Source organism: Gobius niger, assembly GCF_951799975.1.
Source record: "Gobius niger genome assembly, chromosome: 7".
In the NCBI taxonomy this organism is placed as follows: domain Eukaryota; kingdom Metazoa; phylum Chordata; class Actinopteri; order Gobiiformes; family Gobiidae; genus Gobius; species Gobius niger.
Window position 1 is genome coordinate 16067290 of NC_136858.1, and position 26494 is coordinate 16093783.

Genomic DNA, 26494 nt, shown 5'->3' on the forward strand with positions numbered 1-26494 from the left:
CGCGTTTTTAGTTGAGTCTTGAAGGTGTTAAACATGGGACATTCTCTTATGGTGAGCGGGCTGGTGTTCCAGATGTTACAGCCTCTGACTGAAAGAACAGACGGCCCAAAGGTGGCACATCTATAAATTTAAAAGCTCACTAAAAGCTACAGGTTGCTTTCCCGGGGATGTTTTTAAAACTCTCAGGCAAATGTGCATCCATATTTTATCACAGTCCTTTATTCTTTCTCTTTGATAGGGAACGCTTGGGTGTTAATTACATGGCTATTAGTAACATGCCACAAACGTATAAATGCTTTGCAGTCCAGCCGATTGAGCCAATTTACCCAAAGATTTGTGAGGGTCATTACTCATCTATTGTGTGTGTGTGAGAGTGCTTATATGTAGCTATATCTTATTCTATTCGTTCTTTGGGGCGTCTAGTTGTGAGTATGCACAAAAGCACATCAATTTAGTCACAACCATTCCGCAATCAACATGTTTTTTTATCCCCCCCTCTCCTCCACCCACCACTTTAATTTCGCCTTTCTCTTTTGTCAAGCCTTAAAGAAAACTATGCTAATTTCCAAAGCGCTATTGTTATCTCTGCAGGTGTTTGTATCAGATCAAGTCTGTTAGATGCATGAATATATTACTCATGCTCCTAAAAGAAAAGATGTTTTTGTATGTGTGTGTGTGTCGCGCGAAACGAGGAAAGCTTTCATCCATTTCTCTCAATTCTATTAAGCTGAACAAGACGCAAGCAAATCCCACGCCTTGCAAGTGATCTCCAAATATCGAGTTTTTTTCTTTTCTTCCTCCAACACACCTGAAATGTAGTCCTGAATGGTGGAAAATACGTGGAGATATCATTAATTAGCTAGTTGACTAGAGGAAAACAGTTTGTCAGAATAATCAGGTGTTACGTTTTTGCCCTTGGCTTTTAATCTACATTCCAATTAATGAAGTAGAGAATGTAATAGGCTTCAGAACAAATCAAATCAGCTATACACACACACGCATTTTATCATCATGTGGACAGCAGAAAATAAAAGATATATACATATTAGGGTGGTTCACAACATGATGGTATAAGTAAAGGTTTTCTTCTTTTTACGAGATCACATTTTGCCTTGTTCCTATTGACTTTTTGAACATCTGTACTAAAAATTTTGCTTCTAGGCCTGTACCTGAGAATGTGTAACTTTTTCACGAAACAGAGACTTGAACGATACAAAGAGAAGTTTGGTCATAAATAATCTCTTCCAGTCTCCTTGTACTTGTGCAAGAACATTGGAACAGTTCAAACACTATATTCGATGTATGGTGACTTTGTTCTCTTTGATACTTAAACTCTGTGTCTTTGCACAGACCAAAAACTGCTTTTGGTCTGCATTTCGTACAGCTTGTTGACAGCGTTTAATAAGGGCAATGCCACACTCCGTGCTGTCGTTGATGACCAATCAAAGAATTAACAGTTAACATGTGAAAAAGTGTGCCACCCCTAAATGTGCAGCAATTGACATTTTTGCAGGAAAGATTTGTGAAGTACCCGAATATATATATAGCCGTTCTAAAGTTTGGGGTCACCCAGGCCAGTTCTAATCAGCACAACAGTTTTCAGCAGTGCTAGCATAATTGCACGAGGGTTTTCTGATCATCAATTACCTTCTAACATGATTAGCTAGCGCAATGTGCCATGAGAACCCTGGAGCCTTGAAATGCGCCTCTGCACACCTATAGGTATTCCATTAAAAATCACGCGTCTCCAGCTAGAATAGGCATTCACAACATCAACAATGTCTAGACTGTATTTTTGATTCCTTTTTATGTTATCCTCATTGAAAAAAGCAGTGTTTTCTTTCAAAAAATTTAAGTGACCCCCAAACTGTTGAACGGTAGTGTACATATATTTTTTTCCCCCTTCTGTCCACAAGATGAGAAAAGGCCTGTGTGTGTAGAACTTTTGGTGGAATAAACAAACCTACAGAGATGGCAGTTTTTGTAATGCCACTTGACATTTAGCTCCCCTTCTGGATGTGTGCTGTGCATTTTAATATATAAAGCAATTTTGTATGTGCGAACAATGACATGCACAGAAATTGAGTTAATCCTGGTTATTGCCCTTGATGTAAAGTGACAAAACAATTACGCCGAGCTAAGACAATTAGTCGCAAAGCAGATTAGCCAATCCGGGAGTGTGTATGTGAGAAGCGTTGGAAAAAGCAATATATCTATTCTGCAGTAATACTTATCACTTTTTTCCCCAAACATGTGCAAGATACCAGCCTTCAGTGGGTCAGATATGCATTGGAAGTATTTTGAAAGGACTAATTTAATATAACATATATACAGTAACTTTCAGCTAGTTTTGGCTTCTTTATCACATGTTTTGAGAAATTTTGTTTACGTTGGTCGTTTCTTCTTCCATCTGGATTTTTTTTGTTGTGTAATAGATTCATTTTCAATTTATTTCATTTTCTATGCTCAAATATTGTTCATGATGGTGCTATTGATTTGATAGGTTGCTATTACCATAAAATGAAGGCTTGTGTCTTCTGTTTTAGCATGTGTCATTCCAAATGCTGCCACCAGAGGGTGCTCCAGGCTAATCAATGCAGACATTTTCAGTTAGAAATTGGAAAATCTGAGGCACCTTAAAGAATTATAAGACACTATCATATGTGATGTAACACTTTATGTCAGTACCCAAACCCCCAGGTGGGTGAAGTGTCTTGCCCAAGGACACCACAGAAGTAAACTATGAACTGGCTAGAACATGAGCCAGGATATCAGACCAGCCAGTGTATCGTATGCAATTTATTTCCAATAGAACGAATATGATCTTGAATTTCTTTGCTCGCGGCATCTATAAGAAAAAAAGTCTTACATATTAACACTCAATGTGACTGAAATAAAATGATTTGACTGAGCAACGTAAACATAACCTTTCCAGGAGAAATATATTTGTGAGTAGCGTGTACTTTGACTTACTTGCAGATGTACCTGAATAAAGTCTTCTCTGATCTGGCAACAGCTTCTTATGATTCACCGGGCACAGAAAACGTAAAGCTGGAAAAGAAAACAAAATGCTCAGAAAGCATTCCTCTATTAACTCCTCTATAATTAATACAATAAGTCTGCAGTTGTATGAACATGAAAAGTTATTTATTAATTTGTTTCATATTTTTCTCAAATGTATTTTCATTTTATTGGTCATTATTTCACATAACAAGATGGCGGATTAAACAAGAATCACAGCTTTTTTTTTTTGTAAAACAAGGCTTGGTATGTTAAGATTTATAACTAATCAAGAGAAACACTTTATTACATCAGAAGGACATGATTACTCAAACATGCATGGGTGAAACACTACACGACTACAGGCATTATCCACAAGAGAACAACAATACAAATGCATTGTATCAGCTGCATAACGAAATGGAAATGATTCAAAGAGGACTGAACACTTTTTGAACCCACTGTCACCATCATATTAAACATGTTGCCAGTTGCTAGCGCGCAAAGTCCCTGACATCACTCACCGTTAGCATCTTGTGGGTCCCTTGGAAATTAATTTAGAGCCGTCAACTACCCCTTTTCGGTTAGGGTTCAAAAACAGTGGCACGTCTCGACTTAAAAGTGGCTGTGTTTTTTTTCCGCATTTCGAACAACGGCGTGCGGAGGTGTGAGGCCAATTAGAATGAAATAATAATTGTGGGGAGCCGACATAATAAAAGCTTTACTGGGGGCTCAATTGTCAATAGGTCTCATTTGTGAAATAAGCTGGTTCTGTGGTTTTGTTTTTTTTGTTTTTTGTTTCATGAATCTAAAACTGCACAAAGACATAATGTTACAAGTGTGCGTGCTGGTGTCGGGGGATGGACACAAATATGCAAGTGCGATTCCAAATGCAATTTTGAGTCAATCACTAATATGGCAGCCCCTCGCGTCAAGAAGTGAATTTGTATGCAAAAAAAAAAAAGAAGCTTGTTATTGAATCAGCGACATGCAAGCGCTGCCTACATGCCTGACTGACCGCGCAAGTTGGATTTGTCGGCTGGAGATATTAGCGTGAGGAGTGCAGGTATCTCTATGTGACATTATGTTGGGTACACCCGCCATAGCAGAGATGGATAGTGCAGTCAACCGGAAGAGCCTGAATCTGTGAATGGGCAACCGGGAGGAGAGGAGGAATCATCATGCGTTTTATTGTTGGTGCAAAGATGGGGAAAACTATAGCGATTTGCAATATACTTGAGTAAATTTTCACGGGCCACGAGATGGTGAGCATGAGTAACGATGGCCATGTTATTGTGTGGGCTACAGCAGGTATTTTCACACTCTTCGATTAGAAAGTCATCAGCAGTTGAAAAGCCAAACACTTAAACAATGTCTCCACTAGTTACTGTAGCTTAGGGCTGCACGATTTTGACAAAAAACATAATTGCGATTTTCCTTTCCCTGACATTCAGAGTACCTCCGGGGGACAACCACGTGACTAAAATAAGTCCGGGATGGAATCACATAGAGTCTATCTATCTAAACGCTTTAGAATCTGCTTTATGGAAAACCTTTTATTTGTTGCAGCTGAACCTGAGATCGCAAGGCTCGACAATTGTGATCGGTGAACATCTATCACTCAAACGCCAGAAACAGAAGAAGAAAAAAAAGTCAGCCTGTTTGCATTTAGCTTCATTTCAATCAACTGTCAATGGCTTCAACACGATAAACACATGTGTGGCTCACATCTATGAACACTGAGGAAATATTACAGTACCAGAGCTGAGCTGTTACTATTAGCTAACCGGTAGCATGCTAACATCTTGAGCAACTTAAACACTGACTCACTGGTTTCTTCTCATAAACGTGCGTCTCAGGGGCTGTGTTTTTACTCTTGTCTTGAGCAATCAGTTGTCTTTCAGTTTCATCCTGAGTAGAGATATTGTTACATGCTGTAGTACTGCATAATTCTACTTTGGTATTGAAAATGGCCGCCATAACAAAAAAGGTCACATGACTGAAAAGCATGTATAGGTACTAACAGTTTTGTCCAAAGCCTCTTGCATGACGTATACACGTGTCTCTTCTGTAGTGAAAATTGAAGCCAGTATGCTCGATAGCCTACTGGGTAAGGCTTCTGCACATGTACAAAGACAATCTTCCCCAGCGAGTGTGAAGGCTTTGCAGGTGGAGTAAATGCCCTGACTGGAGGAGAAGAAGGGACACAGATGATTTTCTAAGCTGCTCTCACTAAGCGCCCGAGGCTCCTATACGGGAGGATGCAGAGCTTGCACCGTCCCACACAGTGATGCAGCTGGTCAGGAGGCTCTCTGTTTGTCCCTCTGTAGAAGGTGCACATGATGGGGCCTGGGGCTGTGGCTCTTCAGTTCGCGAGAAGAAGCCAGAGCTGGTCACCGTCTCGACAGCTGCACCATTGACTGACAGAGGAGCATGCTGGAAGTCGACAAAAAAAACCTCCTTTGTCTTCCCCACATTTAGAAAGAGATTGTAATAGTTCTCATAATATTTTTTTTTTTTACTCTAGTACGGGCAAGTGAAAAGAATAGCATGTGGGGATATAAGGCTGACTAAACCCAGCTGTTCTGAGGGGAGAGCCAATTTGAAAAAAATGATTGGTTGACTTACCCGGGGCAAATCTCCCTCTTTGCTCACATCAATAAAACATAAACATGAATAAATGCGCTGCTTTTGGCCTTCCAGGGTCCTTCCTTAATTTTGTGTATATGGGTGTGAGCGATGATATGCATGGAGAATTGTATTTACCTTCCAGGCTCGAAAATACTTCTTAGGCCCATTTTTTTTGTGTCACTACTATTTACATAAGCCACTGCACAATAAAACCATACTATTATGCTGCTTTTGAAAATCATAAAATCGTAGCAATGGTATGATCACAACGTTATGATGATGATGTATACGTACTACAGCACTGTCTGGACCGTCGCAGGTTAAAGCCACACCGCGTAACATTTCAGCCAATAGATAGACTAAGCATTTCACTTAGTACAGATATTTTTATTGATGAAAAATACCCACCAAAAATGCATGTGACTTTGCTGTGAGCTACTGTAATGAAAGCATTTTCTGTGTCGCGCTGCTCATTAGCAACATGTTTTGTATTGGGAACATAAACATCCAAAATGTTGTGCCTTTTAAACAAAGCTAAGAACATTACCTCAGCCTTTAAAAAAAACATACACCATGTTTTGTAGCTAAAGCGGCAGTATAATGCTTTTTGCAGGTTTTTGGTAATCATTTGAATTCATCCTGGTTAGATACAGTATTCTGTATTCTTTGCTTCTTTTTCAACATGTGCGAAAGGCTCAAAACACTATTCCAATATGCTTGTGTTTTTGTAGTAATGAAAATTGAACTGAAACTTCCATTTTGCATAATATCCTCCCTTTACAGCCTGTAAGTTATAGTGTTTCACAAATGTAATAGATTGCGTATAATTGACGAGAGCAGGGGTCTCCAACCTGTTTTACTCGGAGAGCTACATTCACACATCAAGCACGTCCAAGAGCTACTTGTGCTTCGATGACACTTCAATGTACTATGAACTTAAGAGTTATACTATGATATTTCAACATAAATGAAAAAAATCACTTGAGTTTTGTCCTTATTCTTTACTTTATTTAACTAAAGGTTTGCAGATTCAAAACAAGAAAATGCATCTACAATGTGGTTCATGAAGCGTATGCAGAAATTTAAAAAGTCTTTGCAGGCTACCTTGTAAGGGCTCGAGAGCAACTGGTAACTACTGGTTGGAGATCCCTGGACTAGACCACCTGGGTCTGCCATTTGACGTAACATAAGTGCTAATCAGAATCCTCAGAGCCATAACTTTGACCAATGAAGCGAGCTTTTCCTGTGAACTGGCCTGTCAATCACCCGCATCACTTTAAAGCAGAACTAAGTAACTCATGCCCCTAAAGGCCATAAGCGCCATTGCAGGTGTTGTAACATGTTGCGTTTTTTTAATCATTAATTGTCCGTGAGAGTGAATACTACGCTGACAGAAAAGACAAAGGGAGAGAGGGATATTGCACATCCAATTGGAGATATTTTTTTAAACTAAAACTTGGCTGTAAATACTGTTTAAGTAGCGCTAGCCTGCAGTTAGCTTTGTCCGCCGGACTGTTGGCTTCTTCTCTGGGATTCCATTAGTATGTATTGGGGCCATCGACCCGGTGCAGGGAAAGTTGCAATTGTGGTTTTCTGGCCAGAGACACCAAGGGTAGATGAAACACCCCCTAATCATCCCATCAACACTTATATTGCTCCCAGAGGGACTACGAAAAGGATTTATTAAGGTAACCAAGTTACTTAGTTCTACTTGAAAGGGGGGTATTATGCAAAATCGACTTTTTCAAGCTTTACATCATGTTATTATGTCATTCCGTCATTAAAAACATGCCTGAAGTGTTGCCTTGGCAGATTCACGAGTCCTCCTATATATACACATGTGACTTAATTGATGTCACCTGACAAAAGATGGTCACATGACGAAATAAACAACAGGTACAGGAAATGTGTACTGGCTCCTCTAAACTGTCTGATGAAGGGCTGAACGCCCGAAACATTACACGTGGTGCCACATAAACTGGTGAGCAGCAGCCTGTGCGGATCTTTTGTTGTCTTTTCTATGTTTGTTTTGGTTCCTGCACGGTACTTTAGATCGGGATGTGCTTGTCTCCTAATCCATTTTGTATACACTCAATCATCACCAAATAAAATGAATAAAGTCCCCTTATAGTGCCACCTAAAGTAACACCCATATCACAATTTGAGAAACACTGGATTAGATGAATGTTTATGAACTGTCCGGAGGAGAAAAGAACAGGATGCTTTGTTGCTCTTGAGAAGTCGACTGAATTTACGGGGTTACTCGAACATGAGCGAAACAAAGCTCAAATCTTGTTTTTCGCCCACAAAGAAAACCCATCACTTTAGCCAAATATGTGCCTTTATGTTCTCGTCTTTGATTCCATTGGAGCATGTGACAGTTGGATTCCGCGGCGGTCCATTTGCATGAGTCGCAGTTTGTCCCTATTGACCGCAGCCGCAGATGCACAGCCTATCAATAACGGCGGAGACGTGGGAACACATTGCGCGCCTTGATGTACTTTTGATGCATCCACTTAGGGACAAATCATCTGAACAGTCATCTGCTTCACTAGTCCGCCGCTCCCCCAGGTATAGGCGGGAGCTGGCCCAGTGCAAAGCCGGTCAGTATTTGGTAATGAGCGCAAATAAAGGGACGACTAATAGTGATTACAAAGAGGAAGCAGGGCGGGCATGGTTTCATCATCTGTTTTGAAAGTGCCGTGATAGGATTATCCCTTGATGTCTGGCATATGTTGCTGCTCTGCATGCGTCGCCTGTCCACAATTTGCTACAACTATGTGACATTCATTGGAAGCAGCTGTGAGTGACGCAGTGAGGTGAACGTTTGCCCTCCAATCAGATGACAGTTAGTTCAAAATCTCTCCCAAGTATACGTGCAAAACAAGTCACTTCTGCCAAGTACTCTAGCTGATTGTGTCAGCAAAGCAATCCGGCATAGTGAGGAAACAAATAAATAAAAATGGAAAACTGACAAATCACCTTCATCTGGTAGGATGAAAAGTGGCTTCAAATCAAACACCGGTGCATTATGTTCACTTTAAATTATATTGGTCATTTCGATTATTTTTGAATTGTTGTTTTGCTTTCATACAAAAAGCCTCCAAACCAGTTCAGTGTACTTCTGGTTCCTTTCATGCCCCTTCTGTTTGGAAAAGTTAGACTTCCTATTGGCTATGCCTTCTTTACCTGAATAATTACTCTCACCTGGTTAAATAAACAAGTAGTTCTGCCTTCTGGGTTTCTGCTCCATCCGGTTTGACTCCGAAGTGTTTCCTGCTCAACAGGGTATCGTCCTGAGATGGGTTGAGTCACACTATTATTAAGATTATGCCAATGTGGGGTTTGTTTAGATTTGGGGTGTTTATAGACAGATTCTGAGACGAGACATACCTGGAGGTGTGTTTCGAGCCACTAGCGTATCTTTGAGTATTTTTTGGATCTTCTCCAATGGCTCCCAAAAAGCTCTCCCTCTGTTTGTAAAAAAGCTCCCCCCTGAGGTCCTATACCAAGGGTCTGCAACATGGGGCTCTTCAGCCTCCTTGTAATGGCTCCCTTGACAAAAATAAGCTTTTTGTTGTATGGGTGCTTCAATTGATTCTTGGCTGAGAAAGAAACCCCAGAGGCCAAGAGCCAATGGACATGCACTTGTCACAAACGTTCCCTGTTTACCACAATGACCACGTTCAAGGGGGAAATCATGGCAGATTTACAGACTCTTCCTCCCAGGCTCTGACGAAGCATGTTCCTAAAAGGGGCATGAGCGCAGGATCCTCACTGTAGACGTGTAGTTCGGTCATCGCCGTGCAGCTCCAATGCTAACGGTCCGGCCCTCATTAGCACGAGATTTCTAAAATGTTTCTTACGAAAACCAGCCTGGTCCCTGTAATTGTAACTAACCCAGCGTTATCACAGGAGGAATATCTAGCTGTAGAAAGTTACCAAAAATTAGGCACCAGGCTCTAAAGTTGTTTTTAACGTGTCTAAAGTGCAATGCTTTCCGATGGGGAACTAGCGGCTATATAGAGCAGCCATTAAACCAAAAATATGACAAATTTTGAAAAAAATTTATAGGGTAGCAGATCAATAGGTTTCATGACTATCCAGACAGAGATACTCACATAGTTCTTAATTTTATGTTTAGTTTTTAAAAGCTGCTAGTGCTAGCTTTAATTTTAATTTTACAGAAATATTGGAAGGACACAAATAGACCTGCATAGTTAACTGTTTAGTTTAGGCTATTTCCAAGGCCTACACATGCACTGCACCTCTGTTTGTTGTATTCGTCTGTGGTTGTAACAGGTCAAATTTAACAAAAGATGAAAACTTTTTAAAGCTTGTAACCTGTTTTATATTTTGCAGCTCCAAACTGTTTTTCTTGGCTCTTTTGATAATGAAGGTTGCAGACCTCTGTCCGATAGACGCATCCAGAAAACGCTTTCCTCACGTCTCGATCTCTCGCTAAGCTTAATCCCCTTATCGAAAAGTTAAGACACTCGCCATACCTTTACTACTGTCACACAAGCTTTTATACTCTTACTGGAAACAGCCGCACAGCCAAGGGGAGCAAGAGCAAACTACTGTATATTTTTGTTCTCGCTGTTTTAGATGGCATTTTCTAATAACAGAGATGCAGTCATAAAGATTCGTGTTGGAGTTTGAGTGTCCTCTATGTGACTGTGGCCAGTGGCCAACTGCAGTGAAGCACCTGGGGTCCTGGGCGCCCTTCTCCAGATTTTGAGCCACGTTCACGGCCTCGAGTAGCTTTAAGATTGACACAGAAAGACCCCCACATAGTCTCTGGGAATCGATTCCTAACCCGCTGCGAGACGAGAGAGCCTCTAGTAAATTATTCTGGCTTCAGAGAGTCAAACACTTAATCACCCTATTGATTTTTTTTCTCTTTTTTAGATTTAGGACCTTTTGAGAGCATTCAAATATTCAGCCATTTATTTCATATGGAAACAAAACAACATTGCTGAAGGTCACGCGGCGCAGGTGAATTTATTGGAAAGCAGTGCAGTTACAATCACATTAACAACACTCTTGCCGGCAGATTCAATCCGCACAGTATTGTCAGTAATTAAAACCAGTAAAGCATTTTCTTCAACATTCAAGAAGAGTCGATCGGCTCAGTTTATGTTTTGTTCAATGGTCTTAACAAAAATCCACACACTCCTGATTAAAACGGGAACCGCCGCTAATTGCACAAGTGATTGCATCCCTTGAAAAAAAAAGAGCGTTAGCATTTGCAATCCATTTAATTCGTTCATTTGCGCAGATAGTTAAGCCTCTCTGGTTTGGAAGTTCTAGTTTGAATAGATAAAAATCAATTGTCTACTGGGTTTACTTTCCAGCCCCGATATCGAGCCTCATGGCGCCGTCCATTGTTGTGCGGAGAATCAGCCCATCAACAGTTTGCTCCCACTTTTTTTTCCCCCCTTCTATCCTATCTATTTTTCAAACAAGGCAATTAGGCCAAACATCACAGCCATTTAACTAAGTCCGTCGTCCAAATTGATTCCGACTCCGGCGCTGGACCTCGCAGACACGGCGCATTTAGTTATGCAAATGCTTATCTGTCTGTGTGATTGGTTAATTAACCTGTAATGCAGATAGTCCCCGCCGCCGCGCGCTGGCCGTTTGATGGCTAAATCGCGGGTCAATTGGGTTTTTAACATTTTCAAAGCAAGTCTCCGGGACGTGTCTTTGTTCCTGCGAGTCTCGCTCGGCGCCTCTCCGTTTAATGAGTCGTGCGGCGGGTCCCCCCCCCTGAGGTTAATGCGTTTAAACTCACTGTAATTGAGCTTTCGACCTATCTCTCCCGCCTTTCAGAAATTTGTCATATTAAGCCATGTTTCTGCACTCCGATTGTTATTATCTCCCTGCTCCAGCTTATTCCTTTCACAGCCACGTTCCCTCCTCGAACCCCCACCCACCCCAATCCCGTGGTCCCCTGAGTTACGAGCGTACCCCTGGGAAGTCATTTATAATGCCATTGGAGTGACAATAATGCGTTTGCGCACCATTTCACTCTGCCCTCTGCCTTTTATGGGCCACAGTTTTTACTCCCTCAGAAAGACATCGTCCGACCATCCTCGGGGCACGGGCAAAAACAAGTCTAAGCCAGACCGCTTTTCAGTCAGAGAACAAGTACAGCAACTTGGAAACCTGCTTGCATTTCACACACAATAGAAAATAAGTTGAGAAAAGATTCAATGTGCTTATGGTGCAATGATAAAGTTAGTTATCTCTGCGAGAAGGTTGTGGTATGAAAACCTAGACCGACACGCCTCAATAACTTCGGATGAGTTCCATTTCCTGCGGTAATGTTTGGGCAAAATGCGAGCGATCGCGATGTCGTCACATCCGTTGGCCGTGGTAAGCATTTTATGTTTTCATATTTGATGAAATTTTATTAAAATCCTATGATCGGCAAAAACAATGTCCACAAACAGGGCATTGCTTCTCTTGCGCTGTAACAGATCTATCATTTTATAAAACCGAGTTAGAGACCTGGATCCATCAGCTGTTGCCTACCATTCACCAAAACATCCGGCGAAAATTTGCGGAAGTAAATAATAACGATCGCTCGTATTAGACTTACGGATTGGCTTGTAGAGCAATATAGCCTTTTTCTGCGTTCTCGTTTGACCTCGTTTGAATGATGATCACTGATTGGGTCTTGAATGACTAAAATGTCCAGATATTCAGGCATCAACTAAATGAAACAAAGAGACTAAAATCATCCAAACTTCCAATGACAGTTTCAAAGAGCCTCAAATCATTTAAATTCTCTGCCAAAGGTAAAGCTCTGTGCTTTGTTCATGTGGGAGAAGCTCCATACAGCAGTGGACCTTGACTAAATATGATAATAATACATATTTTAAATGCAAAGACCTTGATTAAATATGATAATAATACATATTTTAAATTACAGAAAATGTCATTTCATTTTTGTCAAAACTAAGAATAAAATGAAATTAAAATATGTTGTCAAAATTGACACTGCCAATGAGAGAGTAGACAAGCCTGAAGTCCAACCCAGTTAACTTAAGAAACAAACAGTGGTGAGCAAGAGGCCGACTGCTATGAAGCGCAGAGCCCCATGATATACACAGTCCAACAACCCAAGGCACTGTACAGGAGCATTCATATACAACACATCACCGTAGTCAATAACAGGCAGGAATGTTGCTTCCACCAACCTCTTCTTTACAGTGAAAGAAAAGCAAGATTTATTTCATAGTAAAATCCAAAAAACCCATATACTTAAAACTCAATGCCAATTAAATTTTCGTGTAGATTTACTCAGATAATCGGATTTTCTCTTTTAACAAGGAGAGAAACAGTTTTGTTTTTTTCTGCATTCAAAATAAGTCGTAGATGGCGCAAGTGTTTCTGCACTTGATCAAAAGCTGATTGAAGACACTCAAAGGCCTTTGCAGGCCTGGGAGCTGAACAATAGATCACTGTATCATCGGCGTAAAAGTTAAATTTAGCATTTGAGCTATTTTTCCAATGCCATTAATATACAGTGTAAAAAGCAGGGGCCCAAGTATGGACCCTTGAGGCACTCCATTTTGGATCTGCAGTTTTCTCCAGTTGGGTTTCCTGTATCTTTTTCCACGTGTTCTTGTTGCCGTCACTTCTTTATTTTATACAGTGTACATTTGTCTTTGATTTCACCGGGATAAACACACACTGTACGAATAACACGAAACAATAACATGAATTAACATGAAGTGTTGTTTGCTTTTAAAGACTGTGGGTCAAAGTACCAGTCTTGTGCCTAGTGTTAGCCTTTAAAACCTTGGTCTCCTAGATTAATGGTGAATCCAATGCATTTTTCAAAGAACATTAGTCACCACTCTTTCAGACACATCACAGCATCCTCCAGATCTCCATTTATGATTTCCTATTTTTGTCTGTGCATTACTGGATTCCTAAAAGCACAATCGACGAGAAGAAAGCAGCCTGACAGAACAGAGAAGTGCGGAATCTACATTTTCTTTTATTGCTCAGTGAACAATTATGTGGAGCTTTGGCTGTCATGTAGCTATCATTCCTCATGCGGTACACACACAGCACACCTGACAGCCCCACCGACGCCTCCTGACAACATGAGCAGCACTTGTCATGAGGATGTTGTTGAGGCTCGCGTTTATTAGTGGAGAGCGGCACGCTGTTTGATTCTGCGAGCACAAGAAGCGGACACGTGATGTGCTGTAAGCGAGCAGTGCTGGTTCATTAATTAAAGGTGTCTGTTCTCGCTCCTCCACAGGTGATCCTCATCCTGACCAAGCTGTACGACTTCAACCTGGGGGCAGTCACTGAGAGCTCTCTATGGAGGTGAGTAGATGTTTCATACTACAATTACTTTTAAGACAATCAAAGAGAGATAAAAATCAGACGCGCCATCAAAGGTCCTTTGCCAGATACCTTGAAAGATGAAAGTTCAAATTCAAATAGTCGTGATCCAATCGCCTTCCTAACTTTCCAAAAACATTTCAACGATGACTTCATATCAATCAATCAATCAATCAAAACTTTATTTATAAAGCGCTTTTCATACAAAGTTGTAACACAAAGTGCTTTACAGATTAAAAGCAGTTCCCGCCCACCCAACCACCCACTCTTCCAAACAGACAACAACACTGCTCACCCCACCCCCTCCCCATAGCCCCTCCCCCCATACACACACGCAGGCACACACACACAGCCACACGCACACACACAGCCACACACACACACGCAGCCACACACACACACATACACGATGAAATAATGGACGTAATGCTGGGTCTGGGTACAGATGAACCAGGTAAGGAAATGCCATCAGAGGAGCCGTCTGCACCAGGAGCGGTACATCAGCTACAGCCACAGGGCACCACCACCGGACACCCAGCGGAGGTGCAGCAGAAGCACCACACCTCCATCCGGGCACCCAGAGGACAGTGCCCACACAGCCACAGCCGACCACCGCTCCCGGGGCAGAGGGCTCCCTCAGAGGAAACACTGGAAATTCTAAAAATGCAAAAATGCAATATACAAATATATACATAAAATAAATAAAAATAATAATAATAATAAATAAAATAAAATAAACATATATATAAAACTAACTAAAAACTAGTATAATAAGATAATTATAAACATAAATAATAATAAAAATAACTGAATAAATAAGTAAGTAGAAATCAGCTAAAAGCTAAGCTAAAAAGGTGGGTCTTGAGCCTGCTCTTAAAAACATGAACGTTCTCTGCAGCCCTGAGCTCCTCCGGCAGGTCATTCCAGAGGCGAGGGCCGTAATACTGGAAAGACGCCTCGCCATAAGTCTTTTTGTTGACTTTAGGAATAACAAGGAGACCTCTGCCAGAGGAGCGAAGGGGCCGTGAAGGTTCATAAGGTAAAAGCAGTTCTGAGAGATAAGAAGGACCAAGACCATTAAGACATTTAAAAACCATTAAAATAACTTTAAAATCGATCCTGAAACACACGGGGAGCCAATGCAGCGATTCTAAAACCGGTGTAATGTGGTCCCGCCTCCTGGTCCTCGTCAGGACACGAGCTGCTGAGTTTTGCAAAAGTTGCAAACCTGAGATACTCTTTTTGGGAAGACCAGAAAGCAGGGCATTACAGTAGTCGATACGACTGGTGATAAAAGCATGCATTAGCGTCTCCGTGTTGGCCCGAGAGAGAATGGGGCGGACTCTGGCTATGTTCTTTAGATGGTAAAAACCTATCTTTGTGATATTCTTAATGTGTGGAATAAAAGTCAGCTCAGAGTCAAAGATCACGCCCAGGTTCTTCACCTGTGAGGAAGGATTAAAAGACAATGACTGCAGTTTGGGTAAAAGTTTCTCTCTCTGGGCCTCAGGACCGATGACTAAAACTTCAGTCTTGTCCTGGTTAAGCTGGAGAAAGTTTTCTGCCATCCAGGATTTGATATCTAAAATGCAGTTAAAAAGTGCATCCATTGGCCTGGTGTCATCAGGAGACATGGAGATGTATAACTGTGTATCATCAGCATAACTGTGAAAGTTGACTCCATGTCTCCTGATGACATCACCAAGAGGGAGCATATACAGGTTAAAAAGCACTGGGCCTAAAATCGAACCCTGGGGCACACCACATGTGATTTTATGGACTTTAGAGGAGCAGGTATCCACACTTACCATGAACGTCCTGTCTGTGAGGTAGGAAGTAAACCATTTGTGTACAGCACCAGAGAGGCCCATGTGTTTTAAACGAGTTAAAAGGACAGTGTGGTCGACTGTATCAAAAGCAGCGCTCAAATCCAGAAGAACCAGCACGGTCAACTTTTTAGAATCATAATTTAATCTAAAATCGTTTAAAATCTTTAAAAGGGCCGTCTCGGTGCTGTGGTTTACCCTAAAGCCAGACTGAAATTTTTCAAGGACATTTTGTGCGGTAATAAAATCACTAAGTTGATAAAAAACAAGTTTTTCTAAAATTTTGCTTAAAAATGGTAAGTTGGATACCGGCCTGAAATTGTTCAGGTCATTAAAATCCAAATTGCTCTTCTTCAGCAGGGGCCTCACCACCGCCCCTTTAAATGCAGCAGGGAAGACCCCTGTCTGAAGAGAGCAATTCATCATGTTTAAAAGCTCGTCTCTAAAAGATCCATAAAATGTTTTAAAAAACGGCGTTGGGACCGGGTCTAAAAGACATGTGGTGGGCCTCACTGAGGAGAAAACTTTATCAAGCATCTCAGCATTAACCAGGACAAAACTGTCCAGTGTTTCCTCTGAAGGCAGACACCCAGATGCATTTAAAACCGTGTTATTTTGGGAGGATAAAATATTACATCTGATAGTGTCCACCTTCCCCACGAAGTGGTCTGCAAATGCGTCGCAAAGGGAGTCAGACACTTTAAAATGGGTTTTGTTAAATTCCGGGTTGAATAAATGGTTGATGGTGGAAAATAAAATTTTGGGGTTATTTTTATGGATGCTGATTAGGTTTGAAAAGTAGTTATTGCGTGCGTTTCTTATTGCGTTGTTGTATATTTTTTGATGCTCAGAGAATATTTGAAAATGTATAGTTATTTTGTCCTTCCTCCATCTCCTCTCCGCCACCCTGCATTTACGTTTAAGTTTTTTAAGATCTTCATTTCTCCATGGAGGAATGTGTTTTATGTTAATGTTTTTTGTTTTAAGTGGAGCAACTGTGTCCAGGGCGAACTGTAATTTGCTGTTAAAATTTTCAACAATAAAATCAGGGGGAGCAGGTAAAACAAGAGGAGGACATTTCTCTAAAACATCAATAAAATTTGCAGCCACTTCAGGGGTAAGATAACGTTTCCTGACAGTTCTCACCGAGGTCTCCCGTTGAATAAAACCGGTGACATTAAAAAACACACAGTAGTGGTCAGAGACAGCCAAGTGGACGACAGAGGACACAGCCGTGGACAGGCCATACGTGATGACCAGGTCCAGACTGTGTCCTCTGTCGTGAGTTGGCTGCGTGACGTGTTGGGTAAAATCCATATAGTTAAGAACATTTAAAAACTCGGTTGCCACCGGATCTAAAAGATTATCTATGTGTAGATTAAAATCACCAGTTAAAATAATCATCTCGTATGAGTTATGAATAATAGATAAAAACTCTGCAAATTCAGTGTTAAAAGCTGTGCATTTCTTTGGTGGTCTATAAATAGTGACGGCTAAAATTGGAGGATTACTAAAAACGACAGCATGGTATTCAAAAGTGTTAAAATGCTCAAATAAAACAGGTTTGGTGGCAAGAGTATTAGAAGTTATTGATGCAGTGCCACCTCCCCTTTTACCATGTCTAACTGAAAATGCACTGCTAAAATTAGGTGGAGAGGCCTCCGTGAGAACAGTGTTCGCATCTGCACCCAGCCAGGTCTCAGTTAAAAACAAACAATCAAGCTTCTTGTCTAAAATCAAATCATTCACAATAAAAGACTTGTTCAGCAGAGAGCGGACATTTAAAAGAGCCATGTTTAATGTGGTGGGGGACTGAAAATTATTCAATTATTATCATAGGCACAGTTTACAACTTTCAGAGTGCAAACTACAACACTAAACAAGAACTATACTGTAGATACAGACGGCAACGCGTCATACAAAGGGGCGTGGCCTCGCTGAGGAAGCATGTTTTGGGAAACAACATTTTTCACTCTTTTAACCTTTTCTGGTGGAATATACACTTATTTAGCACGCACAAATAAATTCAAGTCTCAATCGGGCCCATATGGATGTTTTTTTTTCACAACATATTGTCCAGTAGAAGCAAAATAAGTCGTAGCTAGCATAAGCATGTAGCATGATGCTTACATGAAGTATCATGGAGCATTCTATGTTATTTTTGTAATTATTGGCTGTTGAACTACTACTCCTCTCAATGTCGTTATTTATTTATTGGGTAGAAAACTATATTCATAATTCAGCATTTGTTAAAGGGACTATACAAAGTTAAAATTAAGTGTTTTCCCCCCCCTACATGTTCCAGTAATGTCCTACTGTAATGTGTAGAATGAGCCCAGACCTATTTGACACAACTACCGATAAACTCCTGCACTGTCACTGAAAAAGTTGTTAAAGGACCTATATCATGCTATTTTAGCCATTCCAAAGTTAAGTGTAGGCATTTATATGAATGATTGTACCTCTACCGCTATTGAGCACTCATTTTTGTGATAAATATAAGTGTTTTCTGGAGGTATTTTTCAAACCCGGAAGACACAACGCTTCGATTTAGTTAACTCCGCCCCCTCTCTCCGCACATGCAACTTTACCGCAATATAAATAAACAGCAATAAGTGAAGATACTTCACAATGCAGTTATAAGGACCCGCGTTTAGACTGACTCACCGCTCTGGTCCATCGCTGTTTACATTATGGGACTTGCGTTGGTTATAAAAGTTAATCCACTTTGATTCAGGCGAAGGTTCACCAAACATCCATCAGTGACAGTCACAGAAAAACAATATTTTGGTGATAGTCGCCGAATCCCGGAGAAAAAAACAACTTCAAGTGGCCTCTTCTTGAAAAAGGTTGAATAAACTCCCGTCCTCGTAGCCAAACACGCTTCTTTTTCTCCGTGACATTATCGTTAGGTAAGAATAAAGAACAGGTGTGTCCAGAATAAGTTGCAACGAGCTCCATCTTCACAGCTGCAGCGCAAACATGACTGATCTGTTCAGACGGTCAGGGGATGTGTTTGTTTTGGCCACTGCTGACCTGGAAGCACCTCGGGCACATCCTTTATTTTATTTTTTTCCTTTTTTTTCCCTCTTTGCATCTCTCTTACGACAGAAATAAGGAAAAGGCTGGTTTACAAATTAAAATCAGGCCGTAAGCATAGAATTAAGACATTACATTACAGACGTCGAGCACTTCCGTTCCGCTGTGACGACACAACTGAACAGGTCAGTCGTTCACCAGGAGAGGGAGGCGCAGCTGCTCAGAGAGCAGGATTCAGGAGGATTACTGAGAGCTGCGTGAATGAAGCCACAAACCACTCTGGGGGTGTTTTTGATAAGGAAATAGCATAACAACAGCTCTAAAAAGTCGATTTTGCATGATATAGGACCTTTAATTTGGGTCCGAAGCTCCGTCATGCACAAGCTTAATATAGAAACTGCAGTTACATGTAAGACCTGGGGTGGCAGTAGTGAGTAAAACATGACAACTTGGATTTAGTCCCTTTAAATGGATTATACAGAGTTACAAAATGTTAAAATTATGTATTTTCCTCCCCCTACAGCCATGTCCTAATGTGTAGAATGAGCCCAGACCTGTTCACCACAACTGCCTCTAAAATCCTGCACTGTCACTCAAAAAGTTGTTACTTCGGGTCCCAAGCTCCGTCTTGCACGAGCTTAATATAGAAGTTGCAGTTACACGTTTGACCTGAGGTGGCAGTAGTGAGTATAAAATGGCCACTTGCATCTAGCCCCTATAAAGTAGTTTCTGAGTAATTACAGAAAGTTTAGATTTTTCTCCTCTTTGTTTTCCCCCTCAACTGCTTCAAACATGACCATATATGAGCCATTCCAGAGATACCGTTTTTATTTTATAATTATGCACAGAGCCCTTTATTGCCATACACATTAATGGCAGACATTTGCCATTTGGTTTGCTCGCACATTCATTCATTTATTCATTCATTCAAGTACATTTGTACATTTTATAATCAGTTCATTGCAGATACAACAGCAGCAGATTCACCCCATCTAAAGAAAAGGAAATGGAACAGACCGAGCAACATTAGGGGTTATAACTTACCCAGCTGCTGGATGGCACAGGGTACAAAGGAATTCCTGTACACATTTCTCTTGGTACAAGGATGTCTGTATCTCTGCCAAGATGAAAGGAGCTCAAAGTGGCGGGCCAGTGGATGGCTATCTTCATCTGTGATCTCATGACTGAGACGATGCATTTTCTGACTGTAATGCAGAGACAAATTAGCTTGTATTTGGCTGGTGATTTTTACAGCCCTGTTAGCTTTTTATTTTTATTTTTTATTAAATGGCCAACACCAAGCGACTGTGTTCAAATACTAGAAATTAAAGGATGTATAGTGCCTTTAAAGGGCCCACTTCATTGCAAAACATCTGAACACACGTGGAGCGTTTTTTGTTTCATTCATGCAGGTTTAGTGAACTTGCACAATCCGCCTCCTTGTCAAAATGTCTGCATCCCTATATCTTCCACCAATCACACAATCACCCTCACATGTTCATACATAAACAACATGAACTGTTTAACCCTAGGGCTACATTGGCAGTGTCAGGAGCGGGTGTCAAACTGCCTTCCTCATGGGCAAAGAAACCTCCACTGTCTGAGTTACTACAGCAGATATAAAAGGTGGAAACTGCGTTAAAAATGACATAAAACATGCAGAACCCATTGAAACACCCACAAATCACCTGCACAGTCCAAACCGCGTGCCCTTGCTGGTGCCGCACCGATTGCTCTTTATTGCGGGCCGCTTCCGAATGGCCCCCACTAGCAACTGCATAAATGAAATCTCGCGCATTTTCTGTTTCATCTCCACTGTCAGGTCAAATAAAGTCATGGCAACTTTTGGTTAGCTGTTGCTTTTTCTGTTGAAAAGAAGAAGAAGCTCGACCCGAGTGCGTTCCTCCAAGGCCCCGTGTCTCCGAGCTTTCCACGGCTAACCTACTACATGCACAACAAGCAAATGTCAGTGCGTCTGTAAAAGCTCTTTTCACATTGGAAAAATTCTGTTTTTAGCAAAAGAAATGAACCACCACGTAATATTTTTTAAAACTTCAGTAGGGGGGAACAATTCAACACAAACATCCAGTGGCGGCTGGTAAACTCTAGGTGGGGCTGCACAAGGTGTTCGCGTTTTTCAGATCTACTAAACGCATTTACCACCACTTGTGAGACTAAAAAGAAACCACATATCAGCAAATACCCACAGAACAAGCATTACAAACATTATTCCCAGAACATCAGCCCTACAACAACAAGGTAAAGGTTTACTCTATAGACGGCAGTCAAACAGTTACATAACATCATTTAAACAGCAGAGTACCAAACAGTACATTTACCCTCAGACAATGGCATGAGAGCATAAAGGAGTTGTTTATGCCCTGCTGAAGTTAGCAACAGCACTGAACCCGGACAGATGTGAACCGTGGTGTAAACATGGACTCACATGTAGCATTGAGGAGCATCGCGTCCGCCTAACGTCTGTTTGAAACTCCATAAACACACAGCAGCTTCACCACTTTATGTGTTGCCAGCGAAAAGTCCCGTAGCGAGGAGTCGTTCAAAAAACAAAGAATACCTGAGTAATCCACCGGTGTTAGTTTCCCAGCCAGTGTTTACAGAGATCGTGCAACTTAAGTGAAAGTAACCAATGAAGAGTCTTCAGCCTGGTGTGCTGCTCTGTGATAGGGTCTGGGGCTCAGTCCCAGAGCCAAGTGTGTGTGTGTGTGTGTATGTGCTGGAGGCGGGACCTGCGGCACTACCATATGTCGATCACTGTCATAATCATGTGCGTTCTTGGGACTAATCAGAACTAGCCCTTTTCGTGATCAAATGTATAAAACTACAATGATTATTAGGGCTGGGACAAAATATTGGATCGGATTTGGTTTTACCAGACCCTCGTACATTTCGTACAAGGGTCTGGAGCTTCACAATTGAGCTCCGTTATCAGGTGGGAGGGTGAACTCATTTGAAACGATTGAATCTGATTTTCACTAGAGTTTGGTCGTGACGTACAGTATGTAACGCGCCCAAGTGAGTGAAGCGAGCCGTCATAACTCTTGGGGGCATTCCTTGCACATTCCAAGGCTTCAATTTTAGCCAAGCCAGGACGGATTGAAGAGCTTCCATTTCTATCCGCCGCCATTGCCAAACTACAACCAGAAAATCAGCGCAAAGGCTTGACGTCACCTGCAACACCCGCCTCCCCCGCTCGCTCAATGGTATGTAGAAAGTCATAGAAAGTCAACCGATGTAACGCAGCCACTGAGATCAAACTCAGACGTACATGTAGGGAAATGATTATTGACCGGAGTTTACAGATGGCCAAGACCAGTCTAGATCGCAATACAAGCATCTTACTTTATCAAGTATCGCAATACTGTCAATACTTGTGTTTGGAGGATTTTTTATCACACACTCCTTTGTTTTCCAGTTACAGTTACACAGCTCTTTGTTACGTTTTGTGTTAATGCACTTTTCAATCTAAACACTTCAGTTAATGTCAAATGGCATTTGGTTTATAAACTCTGGACACATGACTTTTTACACATTTTAAGGTAAACATATCACTTGTTATAGTTACTTACGGTATCGCAATACTTATTGGATCAGAGTATCGTGATATGTATTGGATTGTGACGAAAGAAGGATCGTCCCAGCCCTAATGATTATACACAGTAATGACATTAGGCACTTAGTTAGGATACAAAATTAACTATAATAAATGAAAAATATAACTTCTTTCTTTCTTCTTTCTCGACATTGGTCAGAGGGGGGAAAATAATTTAACAAATACTGAATTAATTATGTGCTTTCTTTTACTACATTAAAGATGTAGAGACATGGGCAGGTGTGAAGTGGTTCAACAGCCCTTAAATACATCATTAATCGAGAATGCTAACCATGTTGCAAACCTTAGCACCCAGTATGTATGATGCAATGCTGTCTGTATATTAACCATCTCGGAAATAGCACAATAATCCCCCAAAAATAGTGTCTCATCTAATAAAAAGAGCACATTATCACATTCTTATTTTTAATCTGTCCAAGCAATATCAAACACTTTCTTTCAAATAACTCCGAAGCCTTTTAGAAAACCAGAAAGACTTGCTTTTGTCTCATAGATTTGTCATCTTCAGTCCACGTTACGTCGGTGCCAAAATTTTATAAAAATGCAAAAGCGCAGGGCCTAAAAACATTAGGATAATGTATGCAGCGAGAACGCTCAGTACTGGAAGTGTGATTTATGGCGCTCCCCTCCATCGGGATGCGAACAATCTACTTAAACTGGAAGCCAATATGAAGTATGTTTTAATAAAGCGCTGTGAAGTAGCTCACAACGAAGCATCTCTCTCTGTCTGCGCCTCTTGCAGCGTCATGAATATAACAACTAAAGAGTGAGAGGAGCCTTCAGATGCACAACCTATTTTCTGTCCATCAGAAACTTCCACCACATGCTGTAACTGAGGGCGTTTGACTTAATTATTTATTTGCATTTTGGCCTAGAAAGAAGTACATTACAGTTGTGGAATCACTCTAATGGTGTCACTTTTAGTTTTTTGCACGTTTAAATGTTCACTTTGTGCAAGAAATGTGTTATTATTATTTTTTGCTACTTCCAGGAGCAGTAGTGGTAGTAGTTGTACTGACTGCAGTGGTTGTGGCACTATCACTGTATTAATAATTGGGTTGCACAGCACAGACATGGGGTGAACTAAACTAGAGGAATGACAAGATGACAATGATAAAGCATGTGGATTTACAGTCTTTTTTCTGTGTTAAGGCTCGGGCTATGGAATTATTTCTATGCATCCTGAGAGAAACAAAAACAAATCAGAAAAGGAATCCTCAATCATCCAGGTGGATTTAACATCACAATGTCAGAAATTGAGCCCGCTGGACATCCTCAGAGCTGTATCCTGTTGGTGTCACGTGGCCTTGTGCAGATCATTTTTAACATCTGGGTAACACGGTCATGTGACACCATCTCAGTCAGACATGCACTGAACATGTTTTAACGCTGATGTGTACTCTCCAAAGGCATTTTTGCTTGTCATCCGTCTGATCTGGCAACGCAGACAGACGGACAGAGATATACGGAGACGTGACTGTGATCGGTCGTCACCTGTAGCTGTGCACATAAGCCCGGTGACTCCTGTCTCCAACTTTCTAAATTATAGGAGATTTGGATTGACATTGACATTTGGGTGACTGCCGAAATGCCTTTGGAAAGTAAACTGCAATACGAAAACCATATTGGGAAGAGCAAAAGAGCAATGAACACGTTTCTGTAAATGTAGTATGTTTACAACTGCTGTATTACTTACCCCCCACCTTAATCGATTATATAAGGCCTACAAAACTCATCCTAACGGCGCATTTGTGATGCTGTATTTTCTTTATATATTATTTCTATGTATTATTGTTGATTTTCAGGCACGTTTTTGTTGCTCGTTTTTGCTTCTTTGTTACGTTTTGTTGCGTTATTGACGCTTTTTTCCCCCCAATAAGCTTGGGAACTGTGCTCAGTGGGGGTTAAGACGTTAAAGCTACCCTCAGGTATACTCCTGGAATTTATTTTTGTCATTTTTGTGTGAACCCATTTAGAACTAATTTTACACTGCAGAGATTTTAATTCCCTCGAATGACTCATACACTTCTCTGTGTGTACTTTATGAAAAAATAAAATAAAATAAAAAGACCTGACGGCTGCCTGTAGATATTGGATAAACAACATGGACATTTCATGAGGATTACAGCTGCATCAGAGTAGGTTGGATGTGTCTCTTGTAAACTTCTGTCATAATGCTAAACTCTGACTGTTGCTGCGTCTGCTGCTACAAACCAAACCACAGACTGTTACTGTCAATGCTTCAAACCTTTGCCTCTTGCTGCACGTGTTTGTGTTTACATGGTGAGGCGTGTGTTGAGGGTGTGCTGTGAGGCGAGGGAGGTGCTGCGCTTGTCTGCTTCTGCGAGACAAACTTGAAGCTGTTTTGAAGGTAGTGCATTTAGAGATGCAATGTGGGAATGCAACCATTCCGGTCTAGCAAAATGGAGTAGCTGAGGGCAGTTTTAATATCAGGATTAATCTCTATCAAGCAAAATGGAGTACAGACACAGGATTTTACCGATTGATAATACGTCGCTTTGATAGTAATGAAACCTCAGGTTTTACAGTATTGCCAAAATGGTTTTATCAATTCTTACAACTTACTGTATTTCAGCTCTTTAGTCTGAGCAGTTGTAGACTAAGTACTCAATTTGAGCACTTCTCCCACCCCTGATTCTAACCCATAACCTTTTCGTTACAAGGCCAATTGACACGTTCTCTCCTGTAGGCCCGTAGTAATTCCATTGTGTATGCATTGAGCCCTGAGTTACGGTGGCCTGTCGGGCCATAAATAAGCCTGGAATTCATTACGGATTATACCGTGGGGGCCCAATCCCAAGACTGCGATATGGCCGCCTCCCCGACACCTCCTCCATAGCCTGCAGAGAACTCATTTCAATTTGAAATACAGGTGGGATAGCAGGACCATCGACGCACCAAGCATCCAGTTTGAAATTAATATCTGTTCCACCAGAGGCAGCGCCGAGATTTACACCCGACTCGACACGTTTTGAAATCCCATATTGTGTAGGCTACAGGAGGTCTTCCATCATCAAGGTGTCTGCTTAACAACGGCACAATGACTAAATTAGAGTGCACCTCGGGGGGAGTGCCGCGATCCTGAGCCGAGATTTTTTTTTTTTTTTTTTACAATGTTATGAAAAGATTTCTCGTGGTAAATGATTCTTTTGATCGAACAATAAATGGTTCTGGAGTACTGCTGGGGGCTATACTTTCAACGACACAAGAGATAGGCGACTGTTAGTATCCACAGCTTCAATCAAGCACATTTTCCGTTTTGAAAGTGATTAGCTTTGATTAGCTTTAACTATCATTTTAGTCAGCCTTGATTTGGAAATGGGACCAAACCACACTTGAAGACGTGTCGTAAAATTAATTATCTTTTCTTTCTCTTTTGCTGCCACATATTCAAATATAATGTACACAGCATTGGTACTTTGCTTTATTTTTGTAGATTTTACTGATCCCATTGCATTTAGGCTATACATTTTTTGCATTTGTCTGGTCTTTCCCTTCTCTAGAGTTGTCCTTTTGTGTGTACTATGGGTTCTCTTCTTAATCCGAGTTCACATGAGTGGGACAGGCAGATTAACCACAAAATGATGTTTAGTACCGGTACTTTAACAGTACTTGGTTTTTGATATCTATACTAAAATATTTATCATAAACCAATATAGAACAATAATGTGTGAAAAATGGGGAATAATTTGGGAAAATTTGACAAATGGGGGGAAATAGGGGAAATATTTGTAATAAAAATAAGCAAAAATGAGGGAAACAAATTGGGAAAACAAGATAAAATTGGAGCAATATAAGAAAAAAAAAAAGTAAACACAAAACTAAATGGGGTAAACATTGGACAAAAAATAATAATAAACAAAATGTGAACTAATGTGGGTGAATTTATTTGAGCTGAAACAACCAAGTCACCTCCTTTAATGCTGTCCCTCGGGCCAACATCATCAAAACTTGTATCTAAAGAAAGAAGATT

At 40.9% G+C, this 26494-nt stretch overlaps 1 protein-coding gene across 1 annotated transcript in view; it reads left to right on the forward strand.

Annotated features, from left to right (window-relative positions):
* The window catches only part of LOC306965779 (VPS10 domain-containing receptor SorCS3-like), a 96669-nt gene that overhangs the window by 21176 nt on the left and 48999 nt on the right, over positions 1–26494 (forward strand). Inside the window, exon 2 of the mRNA XM_079560330.1 lies at positions 13916–13983. Within this exon, the coding sequence (XP_079416456.1) occupies positions 13916–13983 (68 nt within the window). The remainder of the gene's footprint in view (positions 1–13915; positions 13984–26494) is intronic.